Here is a 22,866-nt window from a genome sequence, read left to right as displayed (position 1 = left end):
AATAGAGCGGGAGACGGAGGAGAAAGAAAGAGAGAGAGGGGGGGGGCGATGGTGGGAGGAGGATGGGGAGGAAAAGGTGAAGGACGGTTCAAAGTAAGTTTGAAGCAAAGTTCAATCCATGCTGTCTGAGGAAGCGAAACGAGGCTGATGCGCTGGTCACACTTGTGGCGCATTCCAACTGACAAGGTCTGGTGTGGCTTGAATAATCTTTTTCTCCGGCCGGCTTATCGCACCTTATCGGAGCCAAAAGTGTTGAGAATGCCACGCAAGCAGAAACTCGGACCGGCGTGAATCCAGACAACTGCCATTGATCGCGTTTGGGGATTCAGCTGCCATTGAGACTCGCGTCTGTACGCAACGCTATTGTATCTGCATTGATACGATTCCTCACCCCTTTCTCAACTCCAATTCACACCAATTCCGCCTGCGCAATGTGTCAACAAAAAAAAAAGAAAATTGATTATCATAGATATCTAGCCCTGTATATGTCCGTTCAAAGGCATCATCTAGTCTCGTTCCTGTAACATGGCTCCCATGTTGTCGAGGTGCCCCAAATTTCAAGACACCACGCCATCTATACTGTCACGCTTATCAAAAAAAAAAAAAAAAAATATCCCAGAGCCGGCTCCCGGTGTGAATCGTATGCTCGCAAAGTGGCACCGACAAGACACCAACTCTCCTCTCCGGCGAGGCGCAGCCATACGGTCCCTCTTATGACCAAGTTGCGCGCTGGAATGAAAGTCCCGGCAGGGCCCTCCTTTTTCGCCTCGTTTTAAAACCGTAGAATATGTTATTGTTGGATTACCATGGGTAGATCGCGCTTAGGCGGCCTGGGCCTGGTTGGCCTCCTTGGCCTGGAGGTACTGGTAGGCGAAGTAGGCGATGAGACCGCCCAGGGCGACAACGCTGTAGATGCCAAAGCCGCCGCCGGTGGTGGAGGAGCTGACGGAAGGAGAGCTGCTGGTGGTGGTCTTGGGAACAGGGTCGCCAGGCTGGAAGAGTCGGTTGTCAGTAAAAGACAAGTAGAGGAGGCAAACGTGTCGCCAAGAGCCGTGACGGGGGCGCATAATGCATACCTGGCGCTTCAGCTCGCCGACGAGCAGCGGGACAAGAGACTCGCGGGCCTCGTCGCTGTGGCCGACATCCTCGAAAGCCTCAGTGGCATCCTGGCCGGCGACGTCGAGCATCACCTCCTCACCACCACTAAATTGAAAAGGGTGTTAGCGAAAAGGAAACATGTCACTTCCGGGCAAGCGCGCAGCCCTTCCCCTCCTCGAGCGGGACAAAGGAGGACAAGGCCGTGGATCGCTGCACCGGAGGTCCGGGCAATTGCAGAGGTACAACGCACGGGTGCTCGTCGACAAACTTGGTGCAGTCGTAGACCTTGTCGTGGATCACGAGGAAGAGGTCCTTCTTGGTGTTGTGCTCGGCAACATCCTGGTAAGAGTACTGCGCAGACATGGCGGGCGAATTGAGGGGGGGGCTTTAACGCAAGCAAGAGAGGAAATAAAAGCCGTCTAGTGTTCCGTGGAAGGAAAGGAAGGGAGAGAAGAGAAGCGAAGCGAAGAGAGAGAAAGGATTGGCGAGCAAAAGACGGGACGATGGATGGGCAAAGTCGGTCAAAAAAATTGATGGGGTGGGAAAAGAGAGAGGAGGGAGAGAACTTGAATGCGAGTACGACCAAATCGCTTTAATGGCCGTTTTGGCTCAGCTTGTTCTTGTTCGGCTCGACTTTAGCGGATGGTCGTCCATGGTTTTAGCGGCCCCGTCCAGCAAGGGCCCCCAATTCCGGCGGGCCCGCAGGGGACAGGAGGCGCCAATCAGCCGCTGTAAAATTACCGCCCGGGCGGCTCTGATTCGCTGCGAGGTGGCGCTGTTCTGGCGACAAGATGCTCCAGACCTCCAGCCTGGTTCCTCTCCAAATAAGGATGCTGTCTACAATCTCTCAACCAACGTATGCTCGTCTACATGTCCCGGATTCCGACTCCTTCTAGAGCGATTCCCGCGCATCTGATTCGATCTCATTTACGGAAATCCTGCAAGAGCTCAGATGTCAGCAGCAGTCAGCGGACCAGGAACAACAACAAGTCGAAAAATCGGGAACTTTGGCCATGGGTGTGGTAGCATTCGCTGATATCCCACGGACGTGGTTGGAAGACAAGTGGTAATACGGTAACTTGGGTAATACTCCGCGCATTCCACGCAGGCTCGGGAGGATTCTTAGCATGTTTTGGTATGACAATTGCAGTCATCATGATTCACTAGCCTGTCTCCCGTCTTTGATAAAAGTCGCAAGAGTAAAAGGGCTCTGTATTGTGATTTGACATTTGCCTGGCCTGGTCGTTACAAGATCCTGGGTCATCTTGATCGCCACGGGTCGCCTCGCCAGATCTCGGTTTGAGTCAGGGTTTCTCCTCTCTGCTTTGCTTCAGGAGACATCGGGCTCGGAAACCACCAAGTGAGCGAGCAGAAAGTAACCGTAACATATGCCGCCTGCATGCATTGCACTTTTACTCGTTACTCAGTATCTGAACCAGGCATCAGGTCAACCCGCATCTTGATGCATACAGAACCGCTATCATGAGCTTGGTTTTCGATAAGCGGCAGACACATGCAATCCCTCCATCAATTGGCCTCGCGCACGATCAATTTTTAGCTCCAGAAAACCAAGGGACCCAGGCTTCGTCTTTTTAGCCCTGTTCCGCTAGGATCTTCCCCTCTCTCCCGCCCGCCGCTTTCTCCAACAGACGGGACTTGACCACGGGATGTTGCTAGAGCCTCTTTCAGACCGACTTCTTTGGTGGCTTTTATTTACATAGGTGTACATATTGCCTTGTCCATTTCCCGATTCCGAGCCTCGGAAGTTGCTCAATTCCATGGCATTTGCCATGCCATGTCAATGCATCGTCCAAGCTGAGAGAACACCCTGACCCTTTGCTTTGGTATACATGATGTCTTGTCCCTCCTTGCCTCAGCCCCGCGTCATCTCGGAAAATCCATGGACTTGTTCCTTCGAGGCTGGATGCAAGATGTCCGATTCTAGCCATGCTTGTCACGGATACTGCCAGCCAGCCAGAGCTGCATGTCGCCGTGTCAGTTCCTCAAATCAGGGTTCTATCATTGTGAGAGTAAGAGGTAGCATCCGCATCAAGCCCATCTTAATCTGCCTCGACAGCTCCATTCAACAAGTTCTTACGACACAGCCGTTCTGTGTCAACCCAGTCATTAGGCGCATTCTATGCAGTCAGATGGCGATTCCCAAAGCAGAATATTCCGCAGCACCAGGCTCGGGATATTAATTCCTCTCGGGGGGGTTGACAATTCTCGACAAGGGTGGGCGCAGTCATCCGTCAGCTGTGCTTCATACTTCATCCGCAAGTCTATAAAATCCATCAGAAGCTAGAACAATGTTCGTTCGCCTTCAAAGCCATGATATCTTCCCAAATGGCCAAGAAACAAAAATTTGAAAATCCGTTCGCTAAAATCATCGCTTCGAGCTGCCGCCTCCAATGTCCTGTCCCAGACGGTAGCCCGTCACTCGCTCCCACTCAATCTTCTGCCTCGTCACCGGCAGCTGTCGCCGCAGGCCCTTGAAGGCGCCCTCGCTCAGGCTGACGAAGCTCTTGTTGAGGTCCTCCTGGTACTTCTTCTCCGTCGATGCAATCTCCTTGACGATTCCGGCGCCGGTGCCCGAGGGGATGGATGCGGAGACGGCCTTGTTGGTGAGCAGTCGCACGTTGCCGTCTTCGTAGTAGTGTACGTCGACCATGATCTGGCCCTCGAGGTTTCCGGAGCTGGGGTCGAAGGTGTAGACCGATCTCCATCGGCCGTTCCTACAACATGTGAGTCTCTGCAGTGTAACTCGTATTCAGCGAGAGTGGCCGTACCAGAAGTTGTTGGGGCTGTATTTGTTTGCGACAATGACAATGGCAACCTTTGAATCGGACTCGACGGGGTACGCGCCAAGGGCGGCGTTGGGGAAGTGCTCCTTGACGTAGGCCCCCAGGCTCTTGAGTGTTGATTTACTGCCGCCACGTTAGCCGGCATGGCCACGCTGCCAACGCTCGACGATGCTTCCACCGCTAGGCCACTCACACCAGGTCCGTTTGTGCTCCCTCCAGGACGTAGCTCTGCACCGCGCTCGCTTTCTGCAGCCGCAGTTAGCCCCCATCGCCATGCCAATCATAGCTGCTTGTTCATTCGACGTGCCTGAGAAAGGTGGTCCACCTCGAAGCTCGAGGAGCTCTCGACATCGTAGTACCGTCCGCCGCCCAGCGAGTTGTGTGGACTAATCAAGACCTTTTCAACCAGTCAGCCAGTTTTCCTTCGCTCATACGCATTCTTCGTCCGTGTGTCGCACCGGCTGGCTGCTTCCCGGCAGCTTGAGTGTGATGAACTGCTCCTCGTTGTACTTCTCAAAGGCCGGGGCCAGCTCCTCGACGACGTTGGGCTCGGAGGCCGTCAGGGCCTTGATGTCTGCAAATTCCGCGTGTTAATGGATGTCCTTTCGAAGTTTTTTTTTTTTTTTTTTCGAGAAAATCGTATTCTCGATCGAGTCTGGGCTGGTAACTGTACCGGCAACGACATCTGCGAGCTATCCAAGGTTAGAAGTTAGCTTTTGCCAGATGATGACGCGCGAGGCAGTGAGGAAGCGCAGCTCACCTCGCCCGGAGGAGCTCCCTTGACAAAGGAGGAAATGGTCTCGATGTGCGACATTGTGTATGTTGGATTTCTCTCTGGCTTGGGAGGGAAATGGACAAGTAGGAACCGGACAGCTTCTTTTGGGGGGGTGAAGCTTTGACGTATTCACCGCATACGGGTGACGGGACCTTAGGGGCTGTGGATTAGGAGATGAAGCAGCTTTGGGCGGGGCATCGACACGAGGGGCAGGTTTGAGGTGGCTCTCCATCGGATCGCTAGCGGGGTACGCGGTCGGAGCGAGGCCCTCCACATTGTCAAGCGTACCCTATTATCAACCTCGATATAACTCTTCATCGAAACAAACATCAGAGCACGGGATATTACACTCGGCAGCGGAATCTCTCTCAAGTGTGACAAATGGGGCATTGATGACTAGTGGTCTTTGAACTAGCTCAACGCCCGCATCGCCAATACTAGGTAATATCTCGGTGACGCAACTTGAACTGAGAGAGAAGACATCTTGGGCATCATTGAGCCTTCAGCTATGACACATCTAATATTGATAAAATCATAACATACCTAGTACCGCAGTTGTTCTCTATTATTCACACCTGGGCTAGAAAACAGTCTACCTGGGGCAATCATTTGTACATGAAATCACACGCTATTCGCTCCCTTCATCAGTACTGAACTGTCTTCTTAATGCTGTCGTAGATTCCTAGACACACAGGTCAGCCACCAAGCCAGGATCGCCGCAACGGCGGAACGGGGTACTCACTTGCAACATCCGGAACGTGAAACTTTTCAAATATCAGCGCGTTGTGAATGCTCCATCCGGCAACACGGGCTACAGGAGCCTCGAGCCTGTTGAAAGTAGCTGCGTTTTCCTGGATGGCGGCAGCAACCTCGGCACCGACGCCCGCGTTCACCATGGATTCGTGGACGACCAGAACTCTTCCTGTCTTCTGCACGCTTTCAAACACCGTCTTCTTGTCCCACGGGTAGATGGTGCGCAGGTCAATCAGTTCGACGGAGATGCCCAGATCCTCCTCCGCCTGCTTGATTGCCGCCATGCAGTTGTACAGCGGCTGGCCGTATGAGATGATGGTCACGTCCTTGCCCTCTTTTAGGACCTCCGCCTTGGACAACGGAAGCTCATACGGTGCCACGGGGACCTCCTCCACGGCAGCTCGGTACAGAATCTTGGGCTCCATGAAGATGACGGGGTCGTTGCTTCGGATGGCCGCCAGCAACAGTCCCTTGGCTTGCAAGGGCGACCGAGGCATGACGACTCGCATTCCAGGAACGTGCGTGAACAAGGCCTCGGGGGATTGGGAGTGGTACAAGGCGCCGTGACCGACGGTTCCGCAGGGCATGCGAACCGTCATGCCTCCCGCACTCCGGTTGTTGGCACCCTCGTAGTAGCGCTTCTTTGCCGCCTCGTTGACGATCTGATCAAAAGCCGGAAAGACGTAGTCGGCGAACTGGATCTCGGCAACAGGCCGCATGCCCTCGACGGCCATACCAATGGCGAAACCCAGGATGCCCTGTTCCGTCAGCGGCGTGTTGAAGACTCGGTCAGATCCGTGCGTCTCTGCGAGCTTCATGGTGCAGCGAAAGACACCGCCAAAGGCCACGTCCTCGCCAAAGACGGACACCGTCTCGTCCTCGGACAGGGCGATGTTGAGGGCGTCGTTGATGGCCTGGAAGAGGTTCATCTTCTTGGTGGCGCCCTGGAGGACATCGGCGGGGATCTCTGTGTTCCGCTTGGCAATGGCGGAGGTGTGAGCCAGGAGAGGCGTTGTCGAGTAGTCAATGGGCAGGTTCAGCCTCGCATTCGGGGGATGTGTGGAATAGCATCGTGCCAAGTTGAGCGACGCAGAGGCGGAGGCTGACGCTGACGCTGATGCTGATCGAGGAGCTCGGGGGTGCGCCAGCGCTCCCCTTAGGTGACGAACCGCCTGACGCTTCATGGCTGCTGGGCTGCTGGTTCTGGTGAGAATGAGGATTAGGGATGGAGAATCAGACAAGAACAAAGAGACACGGGCCAAAAGACATTGTGATTGCTGAGACGCAAGCACTTCCCATCGGTCGTCGTCGGTTTAGACGGAGGGCGATGGTGCTCGGCTTGCTGCGGCCTGTCGCGGGGCTGGCAGCCGGCAGAATTGGAAGCTAAGGGGGAAAAAGCATGGGGTAGTAAAGCTGATGGTTACCTAGTCTGGTCTGGAGAACTTAGTTTGGCGCAGCCTTAGGTAATCTGCCGAGCCATCTGCATTGTTCCTCCACGATCCGAGCTGGGACAAGGGGACCCCGTAAGGTATGTGCGCAGCTTTGTATGTAAGGTGTCTCGGAGGGACTGGTCTCCTCATGTGTGGGCGACGGGCTCTCACTTGGTTGGCAACCACTGATTGGGGGCATTGAGGCCTGACGCGGAGACGTAAGAGAGACATGCACGAACTTTGCAGTTGGGGCAGATGAGATGAAAATTACATGTACCTCGGCATCACTTCTTCAAACCTTTACCAATTCACGAATGGCAAAGATTCTCCTATAGGAGAGGAAGAGTCGGAATGATAAAGAGGTACCTTACTGAGAAACCCCAGCTGATACTGGACGAAGTGAGCAAACCCCTATTATGCCTGAGGGGGCGCATAATGGAGATTCCTGATTCGTCTGAGCCTTTCGTATCCCATGCTGTGCCAAGACTTCAGCGGCTTCAAACAATCCGGACTCTGCAATAGCGTACATGTACATACTCGTACATCAACACATATCGTTGTATGAGAAAGGGTGTGCTGCATCATCTCTCATTAGGACCTGAGTTGAAATCGGGTATGCCAAGCGATTACCAGTAGCAAAGGATCCAATTGCAACACCATTGATACGCAAATCTTCACATCCTCTAGTATCATTGCTCCGGAACACGGCTTCGTGCGTGGTGCCGCCTTCCGGCCGAGTCTCCGATTTTGGCGCTCGTTGCCCAGCCAACGATAATTCAGAAACCTTGCAAAAGCGCCTCGAGCGCATCTTAATGACGTGTAAATCGCTTAAACGGGCCGCACGTAATGTTTTGACGCATTGTACATACTACCTTGAGGCGCAGTTTGAATCATTTTTTTTTAAAGATGTTTTTGGCGTATCTGATGCTTTCTTGCTTCATTTTGCAGCGTTAAGAGTTATAGAATTCGATGCGTCTTCCCAGTTGATGCGTCCTGTATTTCATGTACTAGCGAGCCAGCCAGCTTTGTCGCGAAAACAACGATGAGCGACACCGATATCCCGCGTGCGCATCGCCACCGCAGCGCGCGAGGCGAATCATCCAGACGAGACCGAGAGAGAACACGAGACAGGGAAAGAGACAGAGAGAGGACACGGGACAGGGACAGAGAAGGAGATAGGGAGAGAGACAGATCGCGGAAGCAGGAGTCCCGGACGCGGAGAGGCGCCAGCAGCGCCGACGAAGGGAGGCCCGACAGACGGAGCCGGTCGCAATCGCAGTCGCTGTCTGCAGGGGCGCTGGCGCAGCTGAACAAGGATTATGTCAAACAACAGAGGCAGGCCGAACGCGAGCGGAGGAGACGGGAGCGGGAGCGGACGACGGGACACGAGGAGAGAGAAAGAGAGCGGGCTGAGAGGCATCAGAGGCGCGAAAAGGAGCGAGAGCGGCGACGAGAGCAGGAGCGGGAGCGGGAGCGGGAGCGGGAGCAGCGACATCCAGGACCCGAGAGGATACGAGTGCGCGAGAGATCACCGAGTCCCGACCCGGAGGCGGAGCCGAGCATCGTGCCCAAAAAGTACCGCAAGCCGAGCAAGCAGAAGAAGTCGAGGGTCGTCAGCGGGGCGGCGATGGAGGAAGGGAGGACGAGGGGATGGGGGTTCGGGTTCGGCCATGCTCGCGACGACAGCTACGACAGCCTGAGAAAGGAGGATCTGTACAGCCAGCCGGAAAAGAAGAAGAAGACCAAGATGTCTGGGAGAAAGAAGTGTAGGTGGTGCTCTAATGACGAGTCCCAGATGTCACCGAAAAACTAACCCCGGTGGGCAGGGATCATTGGCGGCATTTGCGCTCTGATACTCCTCATCATCATCATCGTGGCGGCGGTTGTGGGTTCAAAGAAGAAGAAGTCTGGCGGCAGCGGCGATAGTCCATCGTCTTCCGCCAGCAACAGCGACGTGCCGATGAAATGGATCAACACCTATCTGGACCCTACGACCTGGGCGAGCACGGAGGACTTCAACACGACCTTTACCGACGAGATGGTGGGCGGCCTGCCCGTCATGGGCCTCTACTCGGACTGGGACGACTCTGCCCAGGCAAACGACAATGTGCCTCCGCTGAACAAGCCCTGGGGAGATTACACAAAGAAGCCTGCGAGGGGTGTCAACCTGGGAGGGTGGCTGTCCATCGAGCCCTTCATCACGCCGTCTCTCTTCAACTACCCCCTGAGTGCAGGAATCGTGGACGAATGGACTCTTTGCGCGCATCTCGGGTCCAAGGCGGCGGAGACGATCGAGAACCATTACAACACATTTGTCGACGAGAGCACCTTCAAGGACATTGCCGACGCGGGCCTGGACCATGTTCGAATCCCCTTTTCCTACTGGGCCGTCAAAGTATACGACGGCGACCAGTACATCTACCGGACATCGTGGCGATACCTCCTCCGCGGCATCGAATGGGCCAGGAAATACGGCCTGCGAGTCAACCTGGACCTGCACGGCTTGCCGGGGAGCCAGAACGGCTGGAACCACAGCGGTAGACAGGGCCAGATCAACTGGCTCAACGGCACCAACGGAGACCTCAACGCGCAGCGATCTCTGGACATTCACGACAGCCTCTCGCAGTTCTTCTCCCAGGATCGGTACCAGAACATCATCACGCACTACGGGCTGGCCAACGAGCCCAAGATGACGTATCTCGACCACGCCAAGGTGATCAACTGGACGGAGACGGCGTTCAAGCTGGTGCGCAAGAACGGCTACAAGGGGCTGGTCATCTTCGGCGACGGCTTCATGGGCCTGAACAACTGGCAGGGCCTGATGCAGGGCTACGACGGGCTGGTGCTGGACGTGCACCAGTACGTCATCTTCAACGTCAACCAGATCGACTTCACGCACCAGAAGAAGGTGCAGTACGCGTGCGCCGGGTGGACGCAGCAGGCGGAGCAGAGCCAGAACACGAGCACGGGCTACGGGCCGACGCAGTTCGCCGAGTGGTCGCAGGCGGACACGGACTGCGCGCAGTACGTGACCAACGTCGGCCAGGGCAGCCGGTGGGAGGGCACGCTCACGGGCAACGCGAGCACGGCGGTGCTGTCGCCGGGCTGCCCGACCAAGAACAGCCAGTGCTCGTGCGCCCAGGCCAACGCGGACCCGAGCAAGTGGAGCGCCGAGTACAAGAAGTTCCTGTCCATGTTTGCCGAGGCGCAGATGTACAGCTTCGAGAAGGGGCTCGGGTGGTGGTACTGGACGTGGAAGACGGAGAGCTCGCCGCAGTGGAGCTACCAGGCCGGGATGCAGGCGGGCGTGTTGCCGGAGAAGGCGTACGACAGGGACTTCAACTGCGACGTGGAGGTGCCGGATTTTGCGGAGGAGGGATTGCCAGAGTATTACTGAGGTGGCCTTTGCATGAGGAGGCGGAGACGAGGGAGGAGGGTGCGGCTTGTTTGAACAATACCCTGTTGCTTTTGGTGTTTATAGAGTGCCTGTTTGGGTGTATATAATGTACGATGTGCTTGATGGTGGCGTTGAGGTCTTTCTTTTCTTTGCTTCTTTGCTGAAGGCGTTTGTATCGATGTTGATAAACGGTGATGTCTGATCATGGAGAAGGGGATGGAGATGATGGCACAGATGACGCAGCCGACGAGGCCCTGGCTACCTATCCACAATGTAACGATGGTGCCCGTCTTGGCAGTTGTTCTTTTATACGAGCTCCAATCAGGAGAGCACATACAAGGCTTGTCACCGATGAGCCGGGAAGGGCGTTGCATTCATGTTCGCTTGACCCCTCCGAACTGATTATATCCGCAGCACCCGCAATACCCGCCCGCTTTCGGTCTTTTGGCGTCCGCCTGCTGGTGACTCGGAGTGCCGAAGGGCGTGGATCGAGGCTCGGTTTGTAATGAATTTCTGTAATGACGAGGCTCGTGAGAAGATGTGGTCCAGGGGGATTTTATCGTTTCTGTTGACTTGAGGGGGTTCCTTGTCCCGTTTATGCTTGTTTTGGATGTTTTGGATCTGGATCACGGTGTCGGTGTATGGAGTGGTTGATGTCACATCAGACCCTGGTTGTCTTTGATGCACGTGGCAACGATGGAACAATGTCTTTGTTGGTCGAAAAGCCGAAGATTAGGGGACTGAAGCATCAAAATGATTGTTGATGGGAATTCTGGAGGCCGACACAGGATCTCCTCTTGAATGTCTATAGACGGGCGTAACAAGGAGGGAATTTATGCCGACTCAGTAGACAGTATGAGCTTACAAAGAGAACCCTGGGACGGAATGGCATCATCGTGAACCGACAATGAACGAATAAGAGGCTCGGCAGAACACACGCAACGAGGACGATGCCGTTTCCCATTGGGGCATTTATTCCCGCCGAGCGCTGCAGGGAACTAAGAAAGCGACCGGGCATATTGGTAACCTGATTAGGGCGCGTGTCGGCAGTTACTACGGTATAGCGGGCCGGAAACTCGTTGAATCATCGACCTTGTTCTTTTTTTCTCTGGCCTTTTCTTTTCTTTTGAATGTTGTTTCTGGTCTGGTCCTGCTATTAGTATCTCGCTCTTCGCCTTTACGTGCTCTCTCCGGGCTGCCAGGGTATCCACCGACGATGCGGAATCAGGGCAGCCAGGGCTGATGCTTTGCTCGGAGGGATTATTATTAGCTGGTGATTGGTAAACCATTGGCATCTCGACTTCGTGTCTTGTCGCCTGTCAGGGTCTCTTTTCTCACTTTGCTTCCCAATCTTATTACCTATCTCCGAAGTGGGTTTCGGCACGAAGAAGCTCTTTCAACTTCACCTGGATCTTACGGGAACGAAGCTCGGGCACAGATTCGCGGGCGAGGCTTTTCATTGATAACCTTCTGGACGCTTCACCGTCACGTCACCTCCTGGTTGGCGTTTGGTAATGCCTGCATAGCGTCTCTGGACACCCGCTGCTGGACCTGCTATATAGGCCTTGGCCCCCGGAACTACTACACCCTGCTCATCACTGCCATCACCTGGCTTTCACTAGAAGTCCTTCATATACCCTCATCTAATGAACACAGCCCTCATCTCCCATCTCGAGGCAATTGAACCGCACACACACACATTGACACACGCCAATGACGGCAACAGACACGGAGACGACATCGACACTGGCGCCCGACATGGCGGACCGCGAAAAGGAGCTCAACAACCCCAGCGAAGGGGGCGACGACGGAGAGGAAGACGCGCGGCTGGGGATGACGCCGTCGACGCGGAGCTCGACGAGGAATGACCTGCGCCGGACGCGGTCGCAGAACGGCTACGGCGTCGAGGACGAGCGGGATGATGACGGCGCTGCGGAGGCCGGGCGGCAGCCGGAGAAGGATCCGTACGAGGTCGGGTGGGATGGCGGCGATGCCGATCCGCTGTGTCCTCGGAGCTTCAGCAAGGCGAGAAAGTGGCTGATTGTGCTGATTTGTGCGGTGGGCAGTTTCACAGTGTAAGTGGCTTTGGCTCTGGATTTGATCCCATGTTCGTTGCTCGGTGGGTTCGGTTGTTTGAGAGAGTGAAAGAGATGTGGAAGAGAGACAAGACAGTTGCCACTTGCAAGACATCAAGTGTCCTAACATGAGCTTGCTGGTTGTCTCTCAACGACGTTAGCCGTAGTCTCACTCACCTCATGGCATCAGTTGCTCATTCATGCAGTTTGCTGACATGAGTCCTCATCCAGAACATGCGCCAGTTCCATCTACACGTCGACTTACACGCAGATGGAGGCCGAGTTCCACAACGCGCGCGAAATCTCCGACCTGGGCCTGTCGACGTTCGTCCTGGGCATCGCCTTCGGCCCCATGCTGCTGAGCCCCCTGAGCGAGTTCTACGGCCGGCGGCCCGTCTACCTGGTGTCGTGGACCATGTATGTCATCTGGCTGGTGCCTTCGGCCGTGGCGCGCGGCATGGCCACCATGATCGTCGCCCGCTTCTTCGACGGGCTGGCGGGCAGCGCCTTTCTGACCGTCTCGGGCGGCACGACGGGTGACCTGTTTGCCAGGCACGAGCTGCAGCTGCCCATGGCCGTCTTCAGCATCGCGCCCTTCATCGGGCCCAGCATCGGGCCTCTGCTGGGCGGCTTCATCAACTACTTTACGGACTGGCGGTGGACGTACTACGTGCTGCTCATCTGGGCCGGCGCCATGTGGGTGGCCATTGTCCTCCTCGTGCCCGAGACGTACCGTAAGTTTCCCCTCTCTCTCATCATCTGCATCTCCTGTTCTCAAGTACACCAAGCAGCTGACTGGAACCCGTGACGAAAAAAGACCCCATCCTGCTCAGGAACAAGGCCCGCAAGCTGCGCAAGGACACGGGCGACGACCGGTGGATGGCCCCCTCGGAAAAGTCGACCAAGACCGTCACCCGGGCCATCCTCGTCTCCCTGCAGCGGCCCTTCCAGCTGCTCGCCTTCGAGCCCATGTGCCTGCTGCTGTGCCTCTTCTGCGCCATCCTGCTCGGCATCCTCTACCTCTTCTTCGGCGCCTTCCCCCTCGTCTTCTCGACCAACCACGGCTTCAAGCTGTGGCAGATCGGCCTGACCTTCCTGGGTATCGGCGTCGGCATGGTCGTCGCCATACTGACGGACCCGGTCTGGCACCGCATCCGCCTCCGCCTCATGGCCAGGCTGGAGCGCGCGACGGGCGTCCCGGGCGCCAGCGAGCCCGAGTTCCGGCTGCCGTCGGCCATCGCGGGGTCCGTCCTCGTGCCCGCTGGCCTCTTCATGTTTGCGTGGACGACGTACTCGTCTGTGCCCTGGATCGTGCCCATCATTGGATCGGGCTTGTTTGGAATGGGGTGAGTCTATCTTCATGCTGCATGTGCCTTTCAGCCACGGTGACGCAGGGTTGTGAATAGTGGGATTTTATGCTTCGTCAACGGCACCCCCTGATTCGCCCTCCTCCTCTCTAAACATCCTGCTCTTCCTCCTCTTTGTCCCTTGCTTTGTTTCCCCCTCCTCTTCCCACCCTTTCATCCTTGTTCATGCTACTCTACTTCCTCTCGGTGGCGGCGGGACTGGCAGTAATGCCTGCATGTTGTCGTCTCCCTTCCAAAATAGCAACCCTCCTCATTGGACGTTGATTCAGCGGCTGACCGTGTGGACATTCTTGCAGCAACCTGCTCGTATTCTCCGGCATCTTTACGTTTCTGGTAAGCCCTCTGAGCCGCAGGATGTTCCCTTTTGTGCTGGGTGTGTTTCTCAGCCCCATATTGGACACCGGACTGACTGATGGGCTTTGCTTTGCAGGTGGACGCCTATCCCATGTATGCCGCCAGCGCCCTCGCCGCCAATGCCTTTGTGCGCTGTTCGTTCGCAGGTACGCCAGCCGCCTCCCCCTCCCTTGAGCTTTGCAAACCTGCGCGCAAGAGCTGTGGAGTTTGATGCTAACGTGCCCGGGGGCCTTTTGCAGCTGTGTTTCCTCTGTTCGGCACACAAATGTACAATACGCTCGGCTTCCAGTGGGCGTCGTCGCTGTTGGCATTCCTGACCTTGGCCATGGTGCCGTTCCCTTACCTCTTCTTCAGATACGGCAAGAAGATTAGGAGGAAGAGCCGATATGCCAAGTCTTAGGATACCTTTGGCTGTTGCTGGAGGTACGTGTCTCCTCTTGAGCTGAGGGGGGAGAAGGAATAGNTTGTTGCCTTGTGTGTGATACCGGGGGGGGGAGGGTGTACACGATGGGCATTAACTGTATGGGAGGGTAATACTAATAACGACATGGGATTCTTTTGGGATATTCATTGTGTTTCTGTTTTTTTGCTTTTGGCGCAAGAGACAAGACAAGAAAAGGAAGAAAAGAGAGACCAGAGAGAACAAGGATTGCCCTGTCGGGGGTTATTTCAGTTTTGAACCATGGACTGTCGGATAAGACACCAGGTCTCGGCTCGATGCCGAGGCTGCGAGTATGAGAGAGGGGACATGACGACAAGTACGACTACATATGCATAGACAATGAGACTATTCAGAGTAATGGGGCAGTATATCACACCGGTGAGGATCAGCCGTCGAGCAAGAAGAATCGATTCGCCTGTGAACAGGGATGTGAGTTGCGGGCGTCTGCATGAGCGTCTCTTTTGCATGTACATGGCTTTGAGAAGAGAGTGTGAGCACGCGTCAGCTGGGGATGCAAGGGGGTTTATTTAGCATGACGAGGGAGAGAGAAGAGGATGAGACTCGCCAAGACACACAGACATAGAGAGAGAGTTGATTGTGTGGATTTGGGGTGTCTGGTGCAGGCTGAGGCTTCGTGTGGCTTGCGGAGAAAAGAGGTGGCCAAGACTGGGATGGCTGGGGCGAAACCGGGCATTTTTTTCATTTCATGTTTTGCAAGGTGGACATGGAAGGGATTTACAGGTACGACGAGGAGGCAAAAGTTGAGTCTGGGTAATGAGAAGAAGAAGGACCTTGGATATGAACCTGAATACATGTACGGTCAACCATCAACACTTCCTACGTACTGCTGTGGTTGATAAATGACACAGTGCCTGCTGCTTTGCCCAGCATTGTTGAACTTGAGCCCCGGTCTCCGACCTCCCTGATTTGACAGCCGCATTGGACACGGCAGGATGCGAGCTGAGATGGAGCAACCAATGGCCGTCGGCTCGCGTGATGCGCAAGGGCTTGCAAGATGCATGAATGTAAGACGAGAGAGCAAAACAAGAAAAGGCCAGTCCAGACAAGACAAGACAAGCATCAGACAGGGTTCCGCTGTGTGCGTGATTCTGGCATGCATTTTCCTTTTGGGGGGGAAGGGTTGCAGCGGCTCTGGAACCTGCATGCGGGATTGTTGCCTTGTGTGTGATACCTGCACTTACATGTACGTAGGCAGGTGTAATACCGGGGGGGAGGAGGCTGGCTGGATGTGTTTGTTCTACGGGAGCACGAGGAATGAAATGCGCGATTCAGTTCATGGAAATGCCGTGGTATGTGAGATGGAGGGGAAGAACGGGGATTATCCTGGGGGGTTTTCTTGGGTCTTGTTGTTGAGGGTACAATGTATGATGGTTGGTTGGTGTTGTAGTCTTTTGAGACATATGGGTGAATGGCTTGCATATGTGTACTATGTGTGTAGGAGGAGAATACTTGACAGAGGGACGAATGGGGAGAGCTGGAATTATACGAGAGATACAGGGATGGACCCGTGTGGTTACCAAGCAATGAGGAGGCGTTGCCTTTACCGTTGAACAAGTCTACTTTAAATCTTTGTAGTAGAGGAGCAACTGTGCAATTTGTATTGGAAAGGAGGAGTTCATGATGTATATAGATGTATAAAAAGCATCCTCTCGCAAGCTACGGCTGGGAAGCTCAACTCGGAGGGTATCGGCCGTCGGAACTCGGTTATCGCTGATGGGACTGGGGTTGAAAGGGGGAGGGGAGGTTGCGGCATCTTGCGTGGAAGCTGGAGAGGCTGTCATTGACTTTGCAGTCTCTTGTGCACTCTCTTCATTTATATATGAGCTCTACCTACATACTTGAGCTGCCGTACTGTGATAGTAGATCTGGTGAGTGCAAGCCAACAGCTCATGTCACCTGTGCAAACTGCCTTCGGCCGTTGGGCGGAAATTTCCATCTGATGAAACCGAGTCCTCGATCAAAAGGTGAAAAAAATTCTCCCGTTGCCCCGGCCTCCTCTCCGCCCATTGACACATGCAGCGACGAACCTGCAAAAAGCAAAAGCAGACGCAAAGAATGACACACAACCCCATGCTCGCGATCCTGGATTGGTGCCTTTGGACTTAGCCGCACCCACCCGCGAACCCCAGAATGGCGGCGTGGTTGGCACTAGACGGACTAGGGGGAGGAACCTTGGATTTGTCCTTTCTTGATGATGATGATGATGATGATGTGTTGTTGAGAGGGTGAGGGCTACTTGTGGTTTATGTTGTGTCGTGGCGATGAACTGGGATGCTGCTTGCAAGTGAGCTTGCGAGCTTGTTGCTCTCCGGTGTTGGTGCGACAAGCAGTTGTACCAAGCCGCGGCAGGGATATACATTGATACTCGTACCGTACCGTACACAATGCTAGTCTCCTAAGAGAGTCGAAATAGATGAACCGTGAAGGATCATTGATTTGATGCCAGAAACAACCCGGTCCGGTCCAGCTTCATGCCTGCAGCCCCTGGCGAATCAGCATCTGCAGCCTCTTGATCCTCGAACCTTGTACTTGTTTTTGCTTGTACCTTCTGTGCTAACATGACAGACAGCCACGCACGCGACACCGGCTGAGATTGTCTCTGCTGCCAACGGTCCAGTCCCTTTCAATTCATTGTGATCTGGCGGATGCTATTGTTGGCTGCTCGCCTCGTGCAACTGCTCGCCATCAGGTAATAGAGTCTCAGCCAGCAGCCGGTACCTGGTTCGCCCGCGCGCACTCGCACATGCGCCCTCTGACAGGTACCGGCGACTCGCACCGCACTCGCCCGCTAACCGTCTGGCCGCGGCCAGTCAGCGTCCAGCTGATTTGCCAAACTAAGCCACCGGCCCAGTTCGGGTCAAGGCTGGCGCAAAAACCCCGCAGCCCGCTGGGGTCGGCCTACGGGGGCTTTGGGGGGGGGGATCCCCAGCGGCCCAGCCCACTAGAGAGGCGCTGAGATGCTAGCGGGCTCCAGCGGGCTCCAGCGCGTCTGCCAGCGCTGCGCGGCCGCCCTGGCGCCCACCGGTGCCCGCTGCTGCGATTTGCGAAGAGCCTCTCGCATCGCCGCAATTTTTTTTTTCTTCTGACTTGAGCTCAACTCAACGACTAAGCACGTCGTCTGCGGAATCCGACACCCCCCTTGCGCCTCGTTCTTCTCCCGTCACCTCACCACGGGCCTTCTCGCTCGTCCACCAGACGGTCGCTTTGCCGTCGCCAGCAGCACCCGGATCGCATTGCCGCCAGCGGGAAAAGGGGCGCATCTGCCACGCAAAGGGCTGCCAGCGTCAGCGCCGAGGTCGCCGTCATCGCTCTGCTCCGGGCCGGCGTCATCCCCAGCCCAGAGAAGCCGTGCTGCCTCGCATGCCTCGTTGCTGCGCGCCCTCATCACAGCTTCCACTCCTCGGGCCTGACATCCCGAGCGCCGTGTCGCCTCCCGCCTGGTCCTGGGCAGCGCATCGCTCAACCCCCAATGGTGGGCGCGGCCAAGCGTATGGGTAACGGATAGCTGCTTCAGAAATCTGCGCCTCGCTCTGCCGAGCTTGCTCTGCTACTCTGCTTCTTGCTCTCTTTTTGGGGCTCCCCCCTCCTGCTCCCATCGCCCAACCCTCCCCCAGTCTCTGCGCAGACGCGGCGTCACACATCTTGTCTCTCGAACCTGGGCCGATCGATCACACCCCCCCCGTTATCCGAGAAGGGCACAGAGATCCTGCCCGGCTGCGCTTCCGCGCTGGAATTCACTGGCCTCCATGCCACCGGTGCCGTCGCTCTATTGAATTCTTGCCGCCTTGTCACACGACCGACCGCCCTCCTGCGTGCGCCTGCGCTCTCCACGAACCACGAGCGCCCACTGGGCTTGGGGACCGCGTCGAACCGCTCTTGAGAATACGAAGCTGGCCGACCCCGACGGTTCTGGCGTTGGCCCTGCCTGTCGCTCCTCGGCTTCCCGCCCGAGCAGACCCCCCCCCCCCCCCCCTGGGGAGCCCACACACGGATCCTCCCTTCCGCGACCGGTCAGCGCAAGATTGTCTCATACATACAACGTACCGCGCATATCACGTACATACGCAGCCGCCGTCTAGGCTCTGCTCTGCTTTTGCCCTGCCGCTGCCGCTGCGCCTGTTCAGCTTCAGCCCAGCCCAGCCCGGCTCGACTCAGCTCCCTGTCATTCGTCCACCTGCGTCTTGCCAGTTGCGTATTATCCCTGGCACGCTTCAAGCCACTGTGGATCGCTCTTTGTGTTAATCGCACATCCCCAAATCAAAAAAAAAAGGTCACGGCCGTGTAACGGTCCGGCCCTTGCTCGCTCGTGCCACGAAAGCCGTGCCTTGGTGTGGTTGATCAGCGCAAAAGTTGGATGGATTGGGCCAGACGAGACTTCTGGGAACGGAGCCCGCCATCGCCGCCCTGATTCGCAAAAGGAGCAACACGCTGCAGGAGCGCCGTCTCGAGGTACCTTGGTCTGCTGTGTATGCGCCAAGGAGAGGGCTTGTCATTGTATAAAGACCCGGCAAGATGCCCCAAGACATGGAGGACAACGGGGCAGACGTCTCAGACCCCGTGTCCGAGAACGAAGAAGACTCGGAGACGCTAGCAAAAGGCGAAGACGAGAGAATGGCCGATCCAATGGCCGCCAATGGCGATAAGAAGAAGTATGATCCGAAAGATCCTCTGAGACCGAGGCGGAAAAAGGCTAGGAGAGCATGCTTCGCTTGCCAGAGGGCACACTTAACCTGCGGTACGTCTACTCGAAGAAGAGGAATATTCTTATCCTTACTCCCCCCCATGAACCCATCTTACCCAGCTTGGCCTTGTGCCAGCGATATCAACTCCAAGGGTCCCATTGGGTCTCGGCTTCCTTCTGAATCACATCGGCTTTCAACGTCATGAACTTGCTCAGACTAACTTTTGGCTGATACAGGAGACGAGAGACCATGTAAGAGATGTATCAAGCGTGGTCTTGCTGATGCCTGTCAAGACGGCGTACGCAAAAAGGCCAAATATCTTCACGATGCTCCCCCAGAAGCTCTCCGACCTGTCCTCGGCCCCAACTTCAGCCCTCCCCCTTCCGCAAAGGCCAACGGGCAACGCCACGATTCCATCCACTCTGACAACGTTCTGACGACGGCATCGGGTGATAGCTTTCTGTCCCAGGGCAACCCGTCGTTCCCAATCTATCCAAACGTCAGCCAGCCACCAGTCGCCATCCCCGACACCCTTCATCTCAACCCTCAGGCGTCGCCCATTTCGCCATCCTTCCATGGAGTCTCCGCCGCGGGCCAGGCCCATATGGGCGGCATGCTGTCGGGAAACACCATGGACTTCAATGCCCTATTCGACCCCAGCAACCCTGCGCTCTACAACTTTGACCTCGAGGGCCTCAACTTTGGCAGCCAATATGCCGGCTGGGAGTTTGGTATTCTCAACAAGATGGGCCTTGGCGCCGAGACGCCGCCGCGAGAAAACTCCATCTCGCAAACGCCAAAGACAGAGGCGAGCTATGCGGCCTTGTTTGGGAGCAGCAACGGATCCTATGACGCCAACATGATGGGCGACTATGCTGGCGTTGATCTCGGCTCCAACATCTACACTCAGGGGAACCTTCAGCACGGCCTCCCCCACGCATTTGCCATTGCCGCCGGCCCGAACAGCCTGGCCAGTCCCAGTACGGACGCGACTGCGAGCCCGCAGGCCATCATGGATGGCTCTCCCAACCCGGGCACGGGATTCAGTGGCCTGCAGAACATGTCTGGGGGCTCGCGCCTCAAGCCGAAGCAGGACAAGATGCTGCAATCGATTCTTGGCAAGAGGCAGCGGGACTCTGCATCCATTTACGCCAGCGTCAAGGAGCCGTATCCCTATGTCGCCGGCTTCCACAACATGATATCTGTCCTACGCAACCGGCTGCCGCTGACCAAGCTGTGGAAGATTGCCCAGTCGCTGGGCGAGATTCGGCCCTCGTTCATCTCGTGCACCAAGGACTTGACGCGCGAGGACCTCATCTTCATGGAAAAGTGCTTCCAGCGGACGCTCGTCGAGTTTGACGACTTTCTGCAGCACTGCTGCGCGCCGACGATTGTATGTCGGCGGTCCGGAGAGGTGGCGGCCGTGAACAAGGAGTTTGCGGCGTTGACGGGTTGGCCCAAGGAGGTGCTCCTGGGCAAGGCTCCCAATCGCAACATCCATCTCCGATCGTCAGACGAGGGCACCGACGACGGCGACAGCCTATCGTCATCGGGCCACGTAACGCCAGCCGCCGCTAAGCAACAGTCAACACATGGCAGCAGCAACAACAACAACAACAACAACAATGGCAACAACAACAGCAGCAGCAGCAATAGCGGCGCGCGACCGCAGCCCGTCTTCTTGGGCGAGTTGCTGGATGACGACAGCCTGGTGGAATTCTACCGCGACTTTGCGCAACTTGCGTTTGAGGACAGCCGAGGCAAGGTGCAGCGCAGCGGCCGGCTGATCAAGTACCGGACGCAGGAGATGCTGGAAGCAAAGGAGATGCTGGGGCCCCAGAGGCACCCTCGGACGGGCATCCTGAGCAATCGCGTCACCATGATTGACAGCGAGCACGGCATCTCGCGCATCGAAAAGGATGGCAAAGTGGACTGCACGTACTGCTGGACGATTAAGCGGGATGTGTTTGACATTCCCATGATGATTATCATCAACGTGAGCTTTTCCTCCCCGGACGAAGATGATCGGTATGCTAATTGACTGTGCAGTTCTTACCACGGTATCACCCCAACCAGGAGCCTCATCAGCTCGCTGTATGATGACTGTGGTCGCCCTGATGGGTACTCACTTTATACGTTGTCTGTTTTGCATATTAGGTGCTGGTCTTTTTTTTCCATCCGTTCGTATCTTGGATTCCTTGGTCGATCAACGTTTTGCTAGGAATTGGACGAGATTATGCCTGATACGTTTTCATTACTGTGAAAGCTCAAAAAACCTGTAGGCTGGGGGGCTGGAGCCTAGATTAGGACTTGCTGTCTTTTGTTTCTCTGTTCTACTTCATGGAAGACCCAGGGCATCTTCTTGGGCTGGGCATGGTTATCACTGGGTGTGTTTGCATTGGGCCCTGACATGAAGCTTGTAATGACAGGAGGGGATTACCTGGATGATACCCCCGTGCGACTGCGCACACTCAAACGCATGTTTTACCAATTACATGATGCATAGCTGATCTGCTCGCGTGCGCCGCGACCCCGTGCCCCCCCGGATCACGTAGATTCATTGTGAGAGTGGCTGTCAGAGAGTCGTGTATTGGGAACCGGCCTCGTCTTTTCTTTTTCAGTTGGCTCATCGATCAGCAATACTTGTCGTGCGCTCTCTAACAATCTTCGAGAAGGACCCGTCTATTGTTGTAGCCTGCATTCCATCTCCCCCAACTCGAATAAGTGACCCCCTCCTCCTCTACCTCTCTCCACAAACAATCCACAAGCAGCAAAAGCAAACAAATATTGAATTCAAAAAAAATAAATCACCATAACCTTCCATCGAATCTCCCCCATCTATAAAGGCCTCACAAACCACTCAGCATCCTCCCCCCTCCCCTTATCCCACCTCCACGCCTCCCTCTCCAAGCTCCTCTTGGCCACCTCGCAATCGAAATTGATATCCTTAATCAGCGCCTCCAAGCTATCGTAGTCCTTTTCCTCGCGGATGAAGCCCAGGATCAGCAGCCTCATGTGCGCGTCGTAAAAGTCTCTTGCAAAGGAGTGCAGGATGTGGACCTCTGCGCTGCGGACGGTGTTTTTGTAAAAGGGGTTGTAGCCGATGGACATGACCATGGGGAAGACGGCAAAGGAAGAGGAGGAGGAGTCGGGGGAGGAGGGAGGACGGTCGGGGTGGTCGGCGGGCAGGGCGAGGGAGGCCCAGCCAAAGTAGATTCCGGAGGGGACGTTTGCGATCCAGGGGGTGAGGGTGTCGTCGACGGGGAGGTTGGCGGTTGGGATGCCGAGCTGGTGCGTGTGAGACTTGTGTGTGTGTGTGTGTGTGTGTTGTTTGACGAACTTGGGATTTGGTTGAGGTTTGACGGTTGATGAGGATGAAAATGAGGGATGAGGGATGAGGGGCGTGTTTATGCGTTTGTGATATTTACCTCTTTGGAGCCGCGGCCGAAGCCGGAAATGACCTTGCCTTCCATCTTGTACGGATAGGGCGGCTCGGGGCCGGTTTCCATGCCTACGATTTCGGGGCGGGTGGACATGGTGATGGCTTGTTCGTTGGTGTTTTGAGGTTGAGGTTGAGGTGGGATGAGTCAATTGGTGGCGCGTGTGTGTGTGTGTGAGAAGAGGCGAGGTTTATGTGAGATTGTGAGATTGCGCCGGGTGTTGGTTGT

At 55.8% G+C, this 22,866-nt stretch overlaps 7 protein-coding genes across 7 annotated transcripts; 3 read left to right on the top strand and 4 right to left on the bottom strand.

Annotated features, from left to right (window-relative positions):
- Positions 1–821: 821 nt before the first annotated feature.
- Positions 822–1,461, bottom strand: CCMA1212_000713 (uncharacterized protein; the record flags this gene model as incomplete). Its single annotated transcript, XM_073698172.1, has 3 exons — positions 822–992; positions 1,077–1,203; positions 1,349–1,461. The coding sequence occupies 3 exons, from the start codon at positions 1,459–1,461 to the stop codon at positions 822–824; spliced, it is 411 nt and encodes a 136-aa protein (XP_073563308.1).
- A 2,023-nt stretch (positions 1,462–3,484) lies between these two features.
- On the bottom strand, positions 3,485–4,716 carry CCMA1212_000712 (uncharacterized protein; the record flags this gene model as incomplete). Its single annotated transcript, XM_073698171.1, has 7 exons — positions 3,485–3,833; positions 3,888–4,025; positions 4,096–4,148; positions 4,228–4,299; positions 4,361–4,476; positions 4,576–4,594; positions 4,663–4,716. 7 exons carry the CDS (start codon positions 4,714–4,716, stop codon positions 3,485–3,487), a joined length of 801 nt encoding a protein of 266 aa, XP_073563307.1.
- A 605-nt stretch (positions 4,717–5,321) lies between these two features.
- Positions 5,322–6,614, bottom strand: CCMA1212_000711 (2-oxoisovalerate dehydrogenase subunit beta; the record flags this gene model as incomplete). The annotated part of the gene is made up of 2 exons (XM_073698170.1): positions 5,322–5,359; positions 5,420–6,614. The coding sequence occupies 2 exons, from the start codon at positions 6,612–6,614 to the stop codon at positions 5,322–5,324; spliced, it is 1,233 nt and encodes a 410-aa protein (XP_073563306.1).
- A 1,288-nt stretch (positions 6,615–7,902) lies between these two features.
- On the top strand, positions 7,903–10,257 carry CCMA1212_000710 (putative glucan 1,3-beta-glucosidase D; the record flags this gene model as incomplete). Its single annotated transcript, XM_073698169.1, has 2 exons — positions 7,903–8,626; positions 8,687–10,257. 2 exons carry the CDS (start codon positions 7,903–7,905, stop codon positions 10,255–10,257), a joined length of 2,295 nt encoding a protein of 764 aa, XP_073563305.1.
- A 1,713-nt stretch (positions 10,258–11,970) lies between these two features.
- On the top strand, positions 11,971–14,453 carry CCMA1212_000709 (putative drug/proton antiporter YHK8; the record flags this gene model as incomplete). Its single annotated transcript, XM_073698168.1, has 6 exons — positions 11,971–12,332; positions 12,564–13,066; positions 13,150–13,678; positions 13,996–14,032; positions 14,130–14,199; positions 14,293–14,453. The coding sequence occupies 6 exons, from the start codon at positions 11,971–11,973 to the stop codon at positions 14,451–14,453; spliced, it is 1,662 nt and encodes a 553-aa protein (XP_073563963.1).
- A 3,223-nt stretch (positions 14,454–17,676) lies between these two features.
- On the bottom strand, positions 17,677–17,901 carry CCMA1212_000708 (uncharacterized protein; the record flags this gene model as incomplete). The annotated part of the gene is made up of 1 exon (XM_073698167.1): positions 17,677–17,901. The coding sequence occupies one exon, from the start codon at positions 17,899–17,901 to the stop codon at positions 17,677–17,679; it is 225 nt and encodes a 74-aa protein (XP_073563626.1).
- Positions 17,902–19,028: 1,127 nt separating this feature from the next.
- CCMA1212_000707 (Transcription activator of gluconeogenesis) lies at positions 19,029–21,298 on the top strand (the record flags this gene model as incomplete). Its single annotated transcript, XM_073698166.1, has 3 exons — positions 19,029–19,251; positions 19,435–21,194; positions 21,248–21,298. 3 exons carry the CDS (start codon positions 19,029–19,031, stop codon positions 21,296–21,298), a joined length of 2,034 nt encoding a protein of 677 aa, XP_073563960.1.
- Between the last annotated feature and the right edge of the window lie 1,568 nt (positions 21,299–22,866).

Source organism: Trichoderma ghanense, assembly GCF_004382785.1.
Source record: "Trichoderma ghanense strain CCMA-1212 chromosome Unknown scaffold_0, whole genome shotgun sequence".
NCBI lineage: Eukaryota > Fungi > Ascomycota > Sordariomycetes > Hypocreales > Hypocreaceae > Trichoderma > Trichoderma ghanense.
The sequence above is the reverse complement of the archived record's forward strand: the minus strand, read 5'-3'. Positions and strand labels throughout refer to the sequence as shown.